General features: G+C 42.7%; 1 protein-coding gene and 1 long non-coding RNA gene across 5 annotated transcripts in view; one reads left to right on the forward strand and one right to left on the reverse strand.

The window, feature by feature from the left end:
• The window catches only part of slc29a4a (solute carrier family 29 member 4a), a 31,375-nt gene extending 21,426 nt beyond the window's left edge, over window positions 1-9,949 (forward strand). For all 4 annotated transcript variants that reach the window (XM_050069748.1, XM_050069749.1, XM_050069750.1 and 1 more), the window contains 4 exons: window positions 3,208-3,328; window positions 3,512-3,699; window positions 5,263-5,503; window positions 5,910-9,949. In XM_050069748.1, the coding sequence (XP_049925705.1) occupies window positions 3,208-3,328; window positions 3,512-3,699; window positions 5,263-5,503; window positions 5,910-6,055 (696 nt within the window). In that variant the 3' untranslated portion in view covers window positions 6,056-9,949. The remainder of the gene's footprint in view (window positions 1-3,207; window positions 3,329-3,511; window positions 3,700-5,262; window positions 5,504-5,909) is intronic.
• The window catches only part of LOC126405816 (uncharacterized), a 55,743-nt gene that overhangs the window by 37,193 nt on the left and 5,786 nt on the right, over window positions 1-12,764 (reverse strand). The gene's annotated exons all lie outside the window — the stretch shown is intronic.

A 12,764-nucleotide genomic window follows, 5' to 3' on the forward strand; every position in this document is an offset into this window, starting at 1 on the left:
TTTCTAAATAAACATTCACCTCGTCGCTAGATAGACCTACTCCTGAAAAACTCGTGTCTGCGCAAGGCTTTTTGTCCCTACAAGGCCACCGTCATTTACCCGACGGGAGGGGTGAGCGAGTGAGCCCTGCAATCTAGAATTTGACCACTGATGTCACTGTTTTCAACCCATTTTACACACTGGCCCTTTAACTGTATGGTATATTTGGAGTATTTGCATCGCTTTATCTTACAAGTACTGGAGGCAGTGGTAGACCAGAGACTCCTGTGTTCTGCGAAGTAAAATCACTGTTTTTGTCAATGGAGTCTGGTGGCTTTGAGATAACAGCTTTAGTTCCTTGTCAGAAGGGGCCGTCTGACAGCAAGGTAATGTGGTAATATATTCTAAATATAGTGTACACTTGAACGAATATTGATCCTTTTAGGCAGGCCTTGTTTGCTGAGCACTCTTTCATTTCATGTGCATGACGCAGTGGGTTTCTACTTGGATGCTACAGTCTATACTAGGGCTTCCTCCTTTGCTCCCGTCATAATTACTACAGTCACTAGAGGGTCATCGCCTAACAATAAATGTAAATATGGGCCACAATAAGCTGCTTGTACAGAAAAACTGTAAGGCCGTTTTTTGGGGGAGGGCGGTGTGGAGAAAACTGCTGAAGCACGGAGGAGAGACGGAGGGGGGGAAAACACATGTGAAAAACAAAAAGAGAGGGCAGAGAGCAGGAGACCAGTCATGACAGCGAGAGAAAGACGTGACAGACGAGGAGGTAAGTCCACTCTGTATTCACGCTCGCAGCACCACTTTGTAGCCTGAAGACATGGAGCTAATATTCCTCGTCACACAGCGAGTGTGTGTTCAGAGCCTTCAAAGGAAGACACATCACCTCGGGCTGTCATCTTTTCATGTGTGCGTGTTTGTGTTTGTACGCCATTACACTCAAGACAAGTGTGTGAGGGACGCCCCCCCTGCGTTTGACAGTAATGTGTGTGTGTGCTGGTGTGGTGTGTGTGTGTGTGTCGTGCTCTGCGTCTGGGGGCTGATTCAGGCAGCTCTTTGTTCTGGTTGCCGGGGGAAACGGAGCGCTCTATATGAAGGGATAATCAAGAAGAGTGGTGCCTTCTGGCCCGCAAGTCCCTCTAATCAACTAATGGATCGGTGTGTGTGCCTGTGTCTGTGTGTGTGTGTGTGTGTGTGTGTGTGTGTGTGTATGTGCGTGCATAAGCAGAAGGATGCGCCTGTGTGTTCCAATGAAGTATGAAGGATGACATTTATGTTTGTAGGCTTGATTATGTGCGAACATGTACTTGCTACAGAGTGAGGACCATAAAAACGTTTTTTCAGAGTGAGGACATTTTTGGAAAGTGAGGACATTTTGGCGGGTCCTCGCTTCTTCAAGGGATAAGACCAGGTTTTAAGGCCCAGGTGGCTTAGGATGGGGTAAGGGTAAGGTTAGGCATTCAGTTGTGATGGTTAAGGTTGGGGTAAAGGTCGAGGGAATGCATTATGTCGATGAGGGTCCTCACAAAGATGTAAGCACAAGATTGTGTGTGTGTGTGTGTGTGTGTGTGTGTGGCTCGGGGGCTTATTTGCAGTCCAGTCTGCAGCCTCTCCAACATCATTACATCAACCTGCAGCCACTCACAGTGATCGTCTTTAATAGCCGCTGCCATGAAGCACTGATGTCATGCAGCCGGGAAGCCATTCTTAATGAAAAAAGCTGAGCAGCTAAAGTTCAACACCACTGCAAGAGAATATGTTTATTTACTGTGTGATGGCTACCTCTAGTGTTTTCTTAATGAACTGTTAACGTCCTTCAGAAGGCCTTGAAATTGGTCTCAGGAAACGAGGAACAAAATGATGACGTTTCTGATAGGTCATATGTTTTTTATGATTTGAAACATTCAGATTTAAAAGTGAAAGGCTGATGTAATGTCAGTGATGAATTTCCTGTCTGTCATGTGTTTGTTTTATGAGGAGAAACTTTCGTGTTTTTCAACCTGGACCCTATTTTCCCATGTTTTTGTCTTATACCCTTTTTCCATTGTCACTCTTGGCCACACCAAGCCAAGCCAGAGATGGACTTACTCAGGAGTAGATCCAAAAGTCAGGCCGCCCGCCCTCAAGTGGGTAGCTTGCTGTGTCATTGAAAAACACATGCCGTCGATTTGCTCACTGCTTTTAGACGTCATCAGCCAAGACAAGCCGTCACCAGTTAAGGACACACCTTCAAGTGGGTAGCGCTGTTGTAATGGAAATGCAAATCCCTGCAGTGCTGGGCTGACGGCACAAACCACGCCAGGCCAGGCCAAGCCAGCCAGTGACTGTCAAAAAAGGGTAAAAAAGTCACTAATGGAGACGGTTTTTGAAATTGGTCCAGTACTGAGGGAGACAGTCACAAAAGAGGCTGCAACCACTCATTGCCTGTTCACACTGTCAATGTATGTCCTCTAAAAGTGCTTGTTTTTGCCACTGACAGGCTCAAATTATTATTCTAAGTGTCTGACAACATTATGGAAGGATCCCTACAGAGATAAACCTTTTTGTTATAACGTAAGATCCTTTTTGTTAAACCAGAAACAGCCCTTAAATTGCCATCACCAAACCTACCAGACTCCATTTAAAAAAGCAGTAATTTTAGTGTGTATAGAGGCAGCATGTTTTCACATCTAACTGGATGAATTTAGGGTTTATTTTAACTAAACCAGAGTTGGTGATTGTTGGAACAGTGGTTAGCTGAAACAAGATGCTTTTTGTGAGTTTTAATTTGTTTCTGTTGACTTTGATTGCTGCTAAAATAACTGTTTATTTAAATAGAGTCTGGTGGGTTTGGTGATAGAGATTTGTTTCTGGTTGTTTTCTTGTTAAACAAAAAAGATCTTACTCTTTGACAAAAAGGACATTCTCTGTAGGGATCCTTTCAAAATGTTGTCCGACACTTAGGATAATAATCTGAGGCTGTTAGTGGCAAAAACAAACACTTTTAGTGGACATACATGATGGTGCAAACATGCCCTGAGTGGTTACACTGAAGCCTGTTTGGCAGCTGCGGGCTACAGCGCTCTTTGTCAGTACTGGACTAATTTCAAAAAGTGTCGTCTCCATTAATCATTTAGACAGAAAGACATGGGAGAATAGGGTCCAGCTGAAAAATACACAGGTTTCCTTTTAGCAAATTCAAAGTATGTGTCTGTGTCTTTCTTTCTTCAGGGAAATGGTGGGACAGCACCAGCCACTACAGAGGATGGCATTGAGGACTTTGAGGGTGGGACCTATGTGCGATTCGACGCCCCGAAAGCCAAGATAAGGAGGAGCTGGCCTGGTGTCCGCGGTACTCTCCGTTTTAATCCCGTGTTCTCACTGCTCAATTACCCTCTGACTCCAACAGACGGATTTGAAATTTAAATGCATCCCCTGGTGATTCAGGAGTGTTCTCAGTGAATTAACCTGCTCAAGTGAGAGCTTTGGGTTTTAAAATTTACCGTCTGTGTATGTGTGTGTGTTCTCTAACCAGACATGATCTTGCATCGCTACGTGGTGTCCCGCGTGATCTGGGCCTACATGCTGTCTATAGCAGTAACCTACAGCATCACTCTGTGTCTCTTCCCCGGACTCGAGTCAGAGATACGAAACTCCACGTTAGGAGAGTGGCTCCCCATCCTCATCATGGCCACCTTCAACATGTCCGACTTTGTTGGCAAGGTGAGGAACACGTTGTACAGACTGTTGTTTGTTGCACCTGTCAGGGCACGGCAAGTTACACCTTTATCATCTTTATTAGCACATGGAGTGAAGTGACTTCACATCATTTTCAGCATAGTTCCAACAAACTTCGACCTAATAAAACTTCAGCTATAATAACTGAAAACACCCGTCTCCCTGTGACCAACGTTATATCTGAAAACAGACTCTAACCCTCAGAGCTAGAACAGACACCCTCTGTCCATTTCTAATGCAGATTTTAAGGTATCTGCGAGTTTGCTTCGCAGTAAAATGGCAGTTAAGCTTAGGACGTGAACAATTCAAAACAAAAAGACAACAGGTTGTAAAAAGCGCTCTGTTTGATCAGGGTAGGCTTCAACAAAAAAAGGCCATGAGCTGCACTTCCTTTTTTTCAGGTTGTAAAATGCACATTGTCTGATCAGGACCTTAGTCTTTACATCTCTGTCACGAGCCTCTCCTCCATTAATAGATGCACGCTTCCATTTGTGCAGTGATCTGGTTGGCAGGTGTACTTCGGTAGAGAGAAAATAGTTCCTACATGAAACGTGATTATCTTGAGTAACCGAGTCATGGATTTCTGGAAAGAGATATTAATGTTGAGGGAATGCAGCAAAGGCCCGCAGGTTGGAATGAAACCAGGTTGCTGCAGAGGAGTTAGCCTATTGTAGGACTCACACTCTACCAGGTGAGCTGGAGGTCAACCCCAGTCATCATTATTATTAAAAATCACCATCGTGCTCATGTTGAAACTGACTTTCTCTTGAGTCTTTCACTGGATAAAATTAACGATCACCAACAGAGAGATGCATGTAAATAAAATAATAATAATTTGTTACTGTAACCTCATCTTTTATGTTCTAAATCCATGTAGCTCTTGGCGATCTCTATCATTTCACACCTCCTGAGATTCTGGGATTTAATTGTACATCATACGGAAACAGGAAAGAGACAAAGTCACACCGTAACACTGGAGATGACCTTGTGAAATCATTGAAAGCAGTCGCTCCATTTATTAAACCTGAGAGTAAGGATGGAAGAAAGTCTGGTTTATTTTTGAATAATAGCACTTCGCTCAAAGGCTTCATCTGAACATTCAGAAATAAAAGCTTATCTGGTGTCCTTAAGTCATAATTTTGACTTGGAAAGGGAAAAAAGTTGAGTGAAAAAATGTTCTAATTGTTCGCTTTGACTTTGTCTGCGCTGCAAATTTAGCAGTTTGTTCAAACGAGGGTAAAAAGAAAAAGGATAAGGAGGGAGACGACAAATTAAAAAGAAAATGGGAAAGGGAAATTAAGGTAGCTTAGAGGTAAAAAGAAAAAAGTCTTGATAAAATAGAGCAAAGAATAGAGAGGGGAAAATTTCTACTTCTTTATTGTGCTCTCTAGCAAGTGCCATGAGCAGCTCGTATGCCATGACTTCCAGAACTATTCAACTTTCACTTTTAACTTTAAGACTTGTGCTGGTTTTGCAAAATTTCTGCCACAAAGCAGAAGAAAATTTCACCCCCAGCATTACTGAAACACACCCCTGCTCTCTTCTCAGATCCTGGCAGCGCTGCCGTACGATTGGTCCGGAGGCCGCCTGCTCTTCTTCTCCTGTCTGAGGGTGGTCTTCATCCCTCTGTTCGTCATGTGTGTGTACCCGGCCGACGCGCCCACCCTGTCTCATCCCGCCTGGCCCTGTCTCTTCTCCCTCTTCATGGGAGTCACCAACGGCTACTTCGGGTCTGTGCCGATGATCCAGGCTGCGGGCAAAGTGCCGCCCGAGCAAAGGGAGCTGGCAGGTGAGTTATTCACCTCAGTATATAAATAACTATATGACAAGAAAGACTGCTTATTAAGGTTGGTGTAGGGGCTTTAAGAAACATTTAGATTATGTTCTTGCAGTCTAATTTTAGTCAGGAGTAGGGTCATTATCTCATTGACTTCTACACAATCAGATTTATTTTTGCAACCAGTGGAGTCGCCCCCTTCTGGCCATTAGAAAGAATGCAGGCACTTCACATTGGCTTCACCCTTTAAACCCGGAGGCTACATCCACATCTTTTAAACAGTCTATGCTCACATGTCACTGTCCCTGAGATATCTTTTATTTAGAAATACCATCCACTCTGGATGAGCCTGTCCTCTGTTCTCTGTCCTCTGTTCTCTGAATCAGTTTTACACTCTCTGCTCTCTGTGTCTCTCCAGGGAACACCATGACAGTCTCCTATATGACAGGCCTGATGGTGGGCTCTGCTGTGGCGTACGCAGCTTACAGCTTCACCGCTCATGCATCAGGAACCCGCCTCTCCCCAGTCAATATACACACACCTGCCAACGCTACAGGGTTCTGAATGTCTACACACAATAAAACACACACACAGATGTAAACACACATACATGTACACACACCTGCAGGCATTTACACACACACAAGATCCCGGCCAGGAGAGGCAGCAGAGACTGATGGACTCAAGTCCATCTGCAGAAAGACATCTGTAAAGAACTCTTTAAAGGTTTATACTCCGAGAGACTGATTCTCCTTCGCTTTGATTTGACTCATCCGGGAAAAAAAGTGGAATAAGATACAAAAAAAATGGAGGAAATTATGTAAAACAGTAAAAACGTAGCAGATTTCTACACTCTCTCTTCAGCCTGGTGGTTCACTGACCTTCAAATGTCACGGCTCCGCTGTGATGAACTTTTCCCTGGAGGTGGAGAACAGCAGCTGTGCATCTGTCAGAGGGCCAACAGAAGCCCTTTGAGTGTCTCACAGTGAAATTATTGTCTGCATGTGTGTGCGAACAGACCGCCTGACATTTGTACAGTGTAAAGTCAAGTGGTTTTTCACTGCAGGGAACGAACGGCTCGCAGATTTCGAGGATACCTCATGTCACAGGTCACATACATGTTACATTTCACAATGTTGATATTCAGAGTGGAGAGATGATGTCAGCGTGGATTTTTCTTGACCATATGTTTCAGCTATTTCCTTATTATAATCTCCGACAGCCTCTGACTGCTAGAGCTCTGATCAGGCCTGAAAAATCAGGCTCAACGGTACATGTACACACATACTATCTGTCCAAGTCTAACCAGAGCTTGAAACACGGCAGCAGTTTTGGGCCTGAGCTCGATTGAAAACCCAAATTAAAACACTTATTACAAGCCAAAGCCAAGTAGTCTTTTCAGCGCGGTAACACGATCTCCGACATGCGCCTTGTAATCTAACCCTAAACATTTTCATTATTTATCATGGATTAATGGCAACACATCCCAAACATTATTCATGACATTACACAGATGATAACGGCCCAGACATCCAACCAACATCAAAGAACTAGTGGCGACTATTACGTTGCCTGTGACTCGGCCAAAAAGTTTGTCCGAACACACCGAAAAGACAAAGCCAACGGCCAACTAGCAGGTATGTTCTGCGCCTTTGTGAGAGGAAGTGACTGTAGTCTGTATTCGTTATTCAAAAAGGGAAACCAGAAGACTGACAAGACGGATTCAAGAAGCTAGTTAGCCAGTTAGCACGTTAACAACACAACCTTAAGCTCAGCTCAGACCAAAGATTCTCGACGAGACGAAACCGTTTTTAGAATGTTGCAGAGAAAAGTTGCAGCGGTGTGAACTGGCCGTCTGAGCTCGACTCAAGCAGGCTGATGGTGTCACCTGCAACTCAGCTGATCAAATCGCCGGGGGCTGGTTTAGAACGTAAGGCACGTCGCCTTTTTTTTAAAACCAATCAGCTTGTAGTGAAGTCAGCTGGTCAAGTCAAAAGACCAGACGGTGTATTTGCTTGCTGCTGCAGGTGCTTCGTCCCTGCCTAGCCCTCTGTTTCCGTCCTCACGTGTGCCAGTGTCGGACGGTGAGTCGGTGCACTGGTTACTTATATTATTGTGGCATATTTATTATGTATACAGTCCATCCGATGCTCGTTTTGTTTCTGTGTTTCGCCGTTTCATCACTACTACGAATGCAGCTGTAGCCAGTATCTCACTATCACTATCCTCATTCATATTTTACGAAGCTACAAATTATATTCAGCCACAAAATAAACCTGAAAAGCTGCAAATCAGAACAGAAGTACAGAGAGTTGTTGCATAGAGATGATGCGCTGTCTCATCTAGTTGCATTGGTGTAAACTGGCAGGTTTTTAGAACGTTGCAGAACGGCGCATTGCAAGTAGCTGCCTGTTTCAACTCATCTCGTCGCAAATCTTTGGTCTGAATGAATTGAACATGCTAAATCAGTGGCAGCCAACAAGGCCGACTAGTGCTAACTGTATTGGACACACCACAAAAACTAGAGCGACCAATACTTAGCGACGGGTCGTCAACAGCTGCCTGATGATGTGTCAGAGCCCAGTTGGGTTCGGGCAGAGAACCAAAGCTCTACTGACTGAAACATTTAAAAACTACAACAGGAGCAACATAAGAGGAGCCCCATTAAATTCACAGTGAAACAGAAGTAAGAGCGTGTTTAGCTCCTGTAATGTGACGCATTTGTGAGTATAATAAAATATGTGGATTTATGAGATGGTTTTAAAGAGAAGCAAACCGTTTTTGCAGGCTGGAATCCAGTCACCCCAAATCACATCATGACTGGACAAGTTTAAGTACACGAACTTGGGTTCAAGAGTCACTGAACTTGTTCTAATGTCTTACAGGAAAAGAAAAGAGAGGGAATTCAATATTTTCTAACATGTATTTAGCTTAGAATAATTGAAAACTTAACTTTAAACACTGCAACACAGATTTAGAACTTGAAAAAAAATGTTATTTATGTTACTGTGCCTTAAAAGCAATTATAGTTTTCAATTAATGATAAACGTGCATCAAAACTTGACTTTCTTTAGGTTATTGAATTCTTACAAAACCATCCTTTTTATAAACAGTAGCAGCATCAACCTGGACTTTATCTTGATCGGATTCCCTCGACATATATAAGATGTTTGCATCTGGTCTGTCTCCACTCAGCCAGTTTATTAAATCTGAATTAGACTTGTATTTATTTAAGTAATGAGTAACATTACTCCTGTCAGCCTTGTTTAACCTTGGAGGCAGGAGTACATTGTGCATTAGCAGGCGTTGCTCTCTGTTCTTTTTATTTAATGCTAAAAGAAGACGAGAATAAGCTGATCTGAGTTGTTCAGTGAGTCTCACATCACGTCTTGCACCCTCTGATGGATGGAAAGAGAACAAAATGTCGGTATGAGTGAGGTAGTGATGATAGCTGTGACTTGCAGCTGTGATTTTTAAAGAATTGTTTGTGTCCCTCTGAATGGTGTCTGTGTGTAACATCCATGTAATGATGTGGGATATTATGGGGAAATGAACATGTGCCAAAAAGTCTGCCTGTTTCTGATCAGCAGCAGCTGAGAAAAGACTGAATGTAATAAACAGGATGAGAGCTGGAAATATATAGAGTGAAATGCACTGACGGGAGTGAGGAGAGTTATTTTATTCATGTGAAATATTTTTGGTAGCTTTACTCAGCAGCACCTGTTTCCTTTATTCTTACTGCCTCCTCACGTTTCCTGTTGGACATGATTAATTTTTCAGCGATCAGAGGATCTCCTGGCTCTGCAGAGTTCAGACTTTATACATTATGAAGAAAACAGGCTTCAGTGTAGAAAGCCGTGAAGTGCACTACATTATGTAGGTGACGGCTTGAATGGAGCCTAATGTCAGCGCCGTTTGAAGAATGGTAGGGTGCCATTTGGGAGCTAACCTCATTACTGTATGTATGTCCCAGTGTGCTGACGGCGCCACATCGCCGTGGGCCTCTCTCCTCTCAGCGAGCTGCCGGGTTTGAAGGTGTTTTTAGTTATTTTTGGTCAGATGTGTCATTAAAGGACATGAAATGTCTCTTTCCTACTCTGTCTCTCTCTCTCTGGTAGAAACCTTCGGGACATTTGAGAGAAGGGAGGTCCCAAAGTGCTGCATGTTAAACCTGTATTTGTTTCAACCCTTCAGGCTGATTTAAAGGAAAAGTTTGACATTTCGGGAAATACACTTAATAACTTTCTTGTGGAGAGTCAAATATACAGTTTACTAATAAAACTCTCCACAGTATGAACAGTGGTTACATGAGCCTCAAAACCAGACACAACTCAGCCCTGAGCAGAGTGACCGTCCTCTACTGACCAATCAGACTGCAGTGTTCACAGCTCCACCTTTTAGTACCAGATCTGTGTGCTAGGTACCCCAACAGAGGGGGGACCAAACATGGGGACGGTTAGTAACAGTTCCATTGGTACCATCCACAACTTTTCACAGTGGAAATGGGGGGGGGGGAGTGTACTGCACTGCTCAGTAGAAACAGGGCTTTATATCTGTATGTTGAATAAGGCTCCAGCGAGTTAGCATAGCTTAGCATAAAGACTGGAAACAGGGGAAACAGTTAGCCTGGCTCTGTCCAAATGTAGTTAGTGTGTTATAAAATCCACCTGTTAGCACCTTTAAATTAAAATGTTTTATCTTGTTTGTTTAATCCTAACTTAGATCCAAAAATGACAATTCAACATTTTACTCTTGCTGCCTTTAGCAAATGGGCAATTGTCTAACACTAGTGATTAGTGAGCCAGGTATCCAATTCTGGCTCCATGGTGCCAAATGTGAGCCAGCTCCCGTTTACTTTGACCAAGTCTGTCCTAGACTTCGGTATTACAGACGCGGGACCAAGAATCGGAGGCCAGCACCAAAACAGGTCCTGAAACATTGATAGTTGCTGAATCTGGGCCCCATTAGGCATGGTAGATGTGGACTTATCCTGGCTGAGACAGTTGCCAGATGAAACAGCGCCCAGCATCCAAACAGGTTCTGGCCTGTTGGTGGTTGGCAAATTTGAGCTTTAGATAAACTGGGAGGCAGATTTTGTTTCATTTGGACAGAGCCAGATGAGCTGTCCCACCGTATTTACAGGTTTTATGCTAAGCTAAGCAGATCCTTAAAAAGTCTGAGAAGGCATTTCAATTATTAATCTAAAAACAAGGCCTAAATTGGTGTTAAAATATCTCAAATTAATCTTTCAAAAGTGTTAAAAATGCTTAGACATAGGAAGAAGGAAGGAGTAAATTGTTTCTGAAGTTGCACTGAAAAATCTCAGAATAACATTTAACATCTTTTGATAAAAAAATTAATTACTGAATGCCTCTTGTATTAACGTCACTCAGATCAGTTTAGTGAAACCAACAACACTCATATATTGTTTGTAGCCCAGAGCAGAGCATCCACTGTCTGATAGCAAGCTGATGTCACTGTACCCTGAACGAGATGGGGGAAATTTAATTGAAATTGGCTATTTAACCAAGATTTCCCAGCATGGTTGAAACCAATACGAGGCAACACGTACATGGCTTTGTGTACTTTGTGCAAAAAGTTTTTCAAACAATGGGAATTAAGGCAGGGGAATCCCACATACAGAGTGAGAATCATCAAGTTGTAAAGAAAACAAGCCAACAAACACCAGCTGTTTCCCCAAAAATTCCTGTTTTATGCTACAGTAAACATTTGAGCAAAATTAGATAGATGTCGCTTCATGTGTTTCTGTTTCTAGAGATTTGGTGATTGTTATTGTATACTTCAGGGCCAGCAGGAGAAATACTACTGCGCATATTTAGTGAGCTGCATATCACAGAGGTAAACCTGGAAGTTTGAAACTTTTTTGGCCTGAGCGCCAAGCAAGCAACTCTTATCGTTTTTAATAGGTGCCATCTTAGGGTCCAGTCTCTAGGTCTAATAACTAGGGCTGCCCCCGATTAAGAATTTTCCTAGTCGACCAACAGTCATCATTTAGGGCCATTAGTCGACTAGTCTCCTGCATGTTTCTGATATGAATGTAATGATTAAATGATATATTTTGGTGGTTTGAGTTGAAGGTNAGGTACCAGCCCTGGAAATTAACCTGACCTGTTTGTTTGTTTTTTCTGCGACTAAGCGACCAATGAAATCTTGCCAACTAAAGACCTTTATGGTCGACTAACTTTTCTTCATTACAGCATGAAATGAAAGCCAAATTTGAGGCTTCAAAAAGGCACAAACATAAGAACTGTTGAACTGTTCCTTTAAGATTAATAATCCACTGCAGTTGCAGATTATTCTACTGTCTTTTCCTTCAGTTTTTATTTTGTGTCATTTTTTGAAGCCAGTGAAGCGACCTGCTCGTGCAGTGAACAGTTTAAGTTGAAGCAGAAGTGGAGAAAATGAATCAGACCTCAATGACACTTTGATGTGTTTAAAACTGACACTTTCAAATCTTATTAATGAGCTCAGAAAGACCGAACACTCACTGATGAATCATTTATCATCTCAGAACATATTTTTGACATTAGCTGGCACTTTTATCCAGAGTGATTTATGATGAGTTTAACAGTAAAATAAGCTTCACCAGGATGAGATCACCGAAAATTACAGACAGGCGACCACAGAGAGTGAAAAAAAACCCCTATGAAAGACAGAGGTGTCAGGGAAACACATGAAACAAGAGGCGGGGGAATATTTGGAAATTAGAGTGAACTATTGAGTCAAGGTTATTTCACTGCTGGGGGACGTTTCAGTCTCCAGCTACGTGCAAACACACTGGACTTTTTAAAAAAGAAACAGGGGAAAAAACCTTTTAATTCAGCATTGTATCTGTTTAGGTCTGATATCTATCAGCCTGCTGTGACTTCCTGTTTCTGTTTATTTATTCAGTCGTTTTCCTCCCAACTAACAGCAAAGAATTTCTTCAGAAGCCACGTCATGCTGATTATTTTAGACTGAATGCTCACGTGACTGCACACTGTGAAACATCAGCAGGACGGTGTAGAAAGAATGCACACAGACACTACGCTGGTTATGTGTATATCTACTATTAAAGGGAAATTTCAGTTTATTTCAACCTGTCTCCTATCGTCCTAAATTTGTTTCAAGTGACTGGTGACATAGAAATAATAGTTAGCATGTTAGCCGTTAGCCTAGATACAGCCAGGGAGCATAGTAGCGTCAGACCTGTTAAAACGTAAGTGAACGGGCAACCTTCAAGTGCAAAGTTAGTCCACTAAACAAGCTTTTT

Source organism: Epinephelus moara, chromosome 18, assembly GCF_006386435.1.
Source record: "Epinephelus moara isolate mb chromosome 18, YSFRI_EMoa_1.0, whole genome shotgun sequence".
In the NCBI taxonomy this organism is placed as follows: Eukaryota; Metazoa; Chordata; class Actinopteri; order Perciformes; family Serranidae; genus Epinephelus; species Epinephelus moara.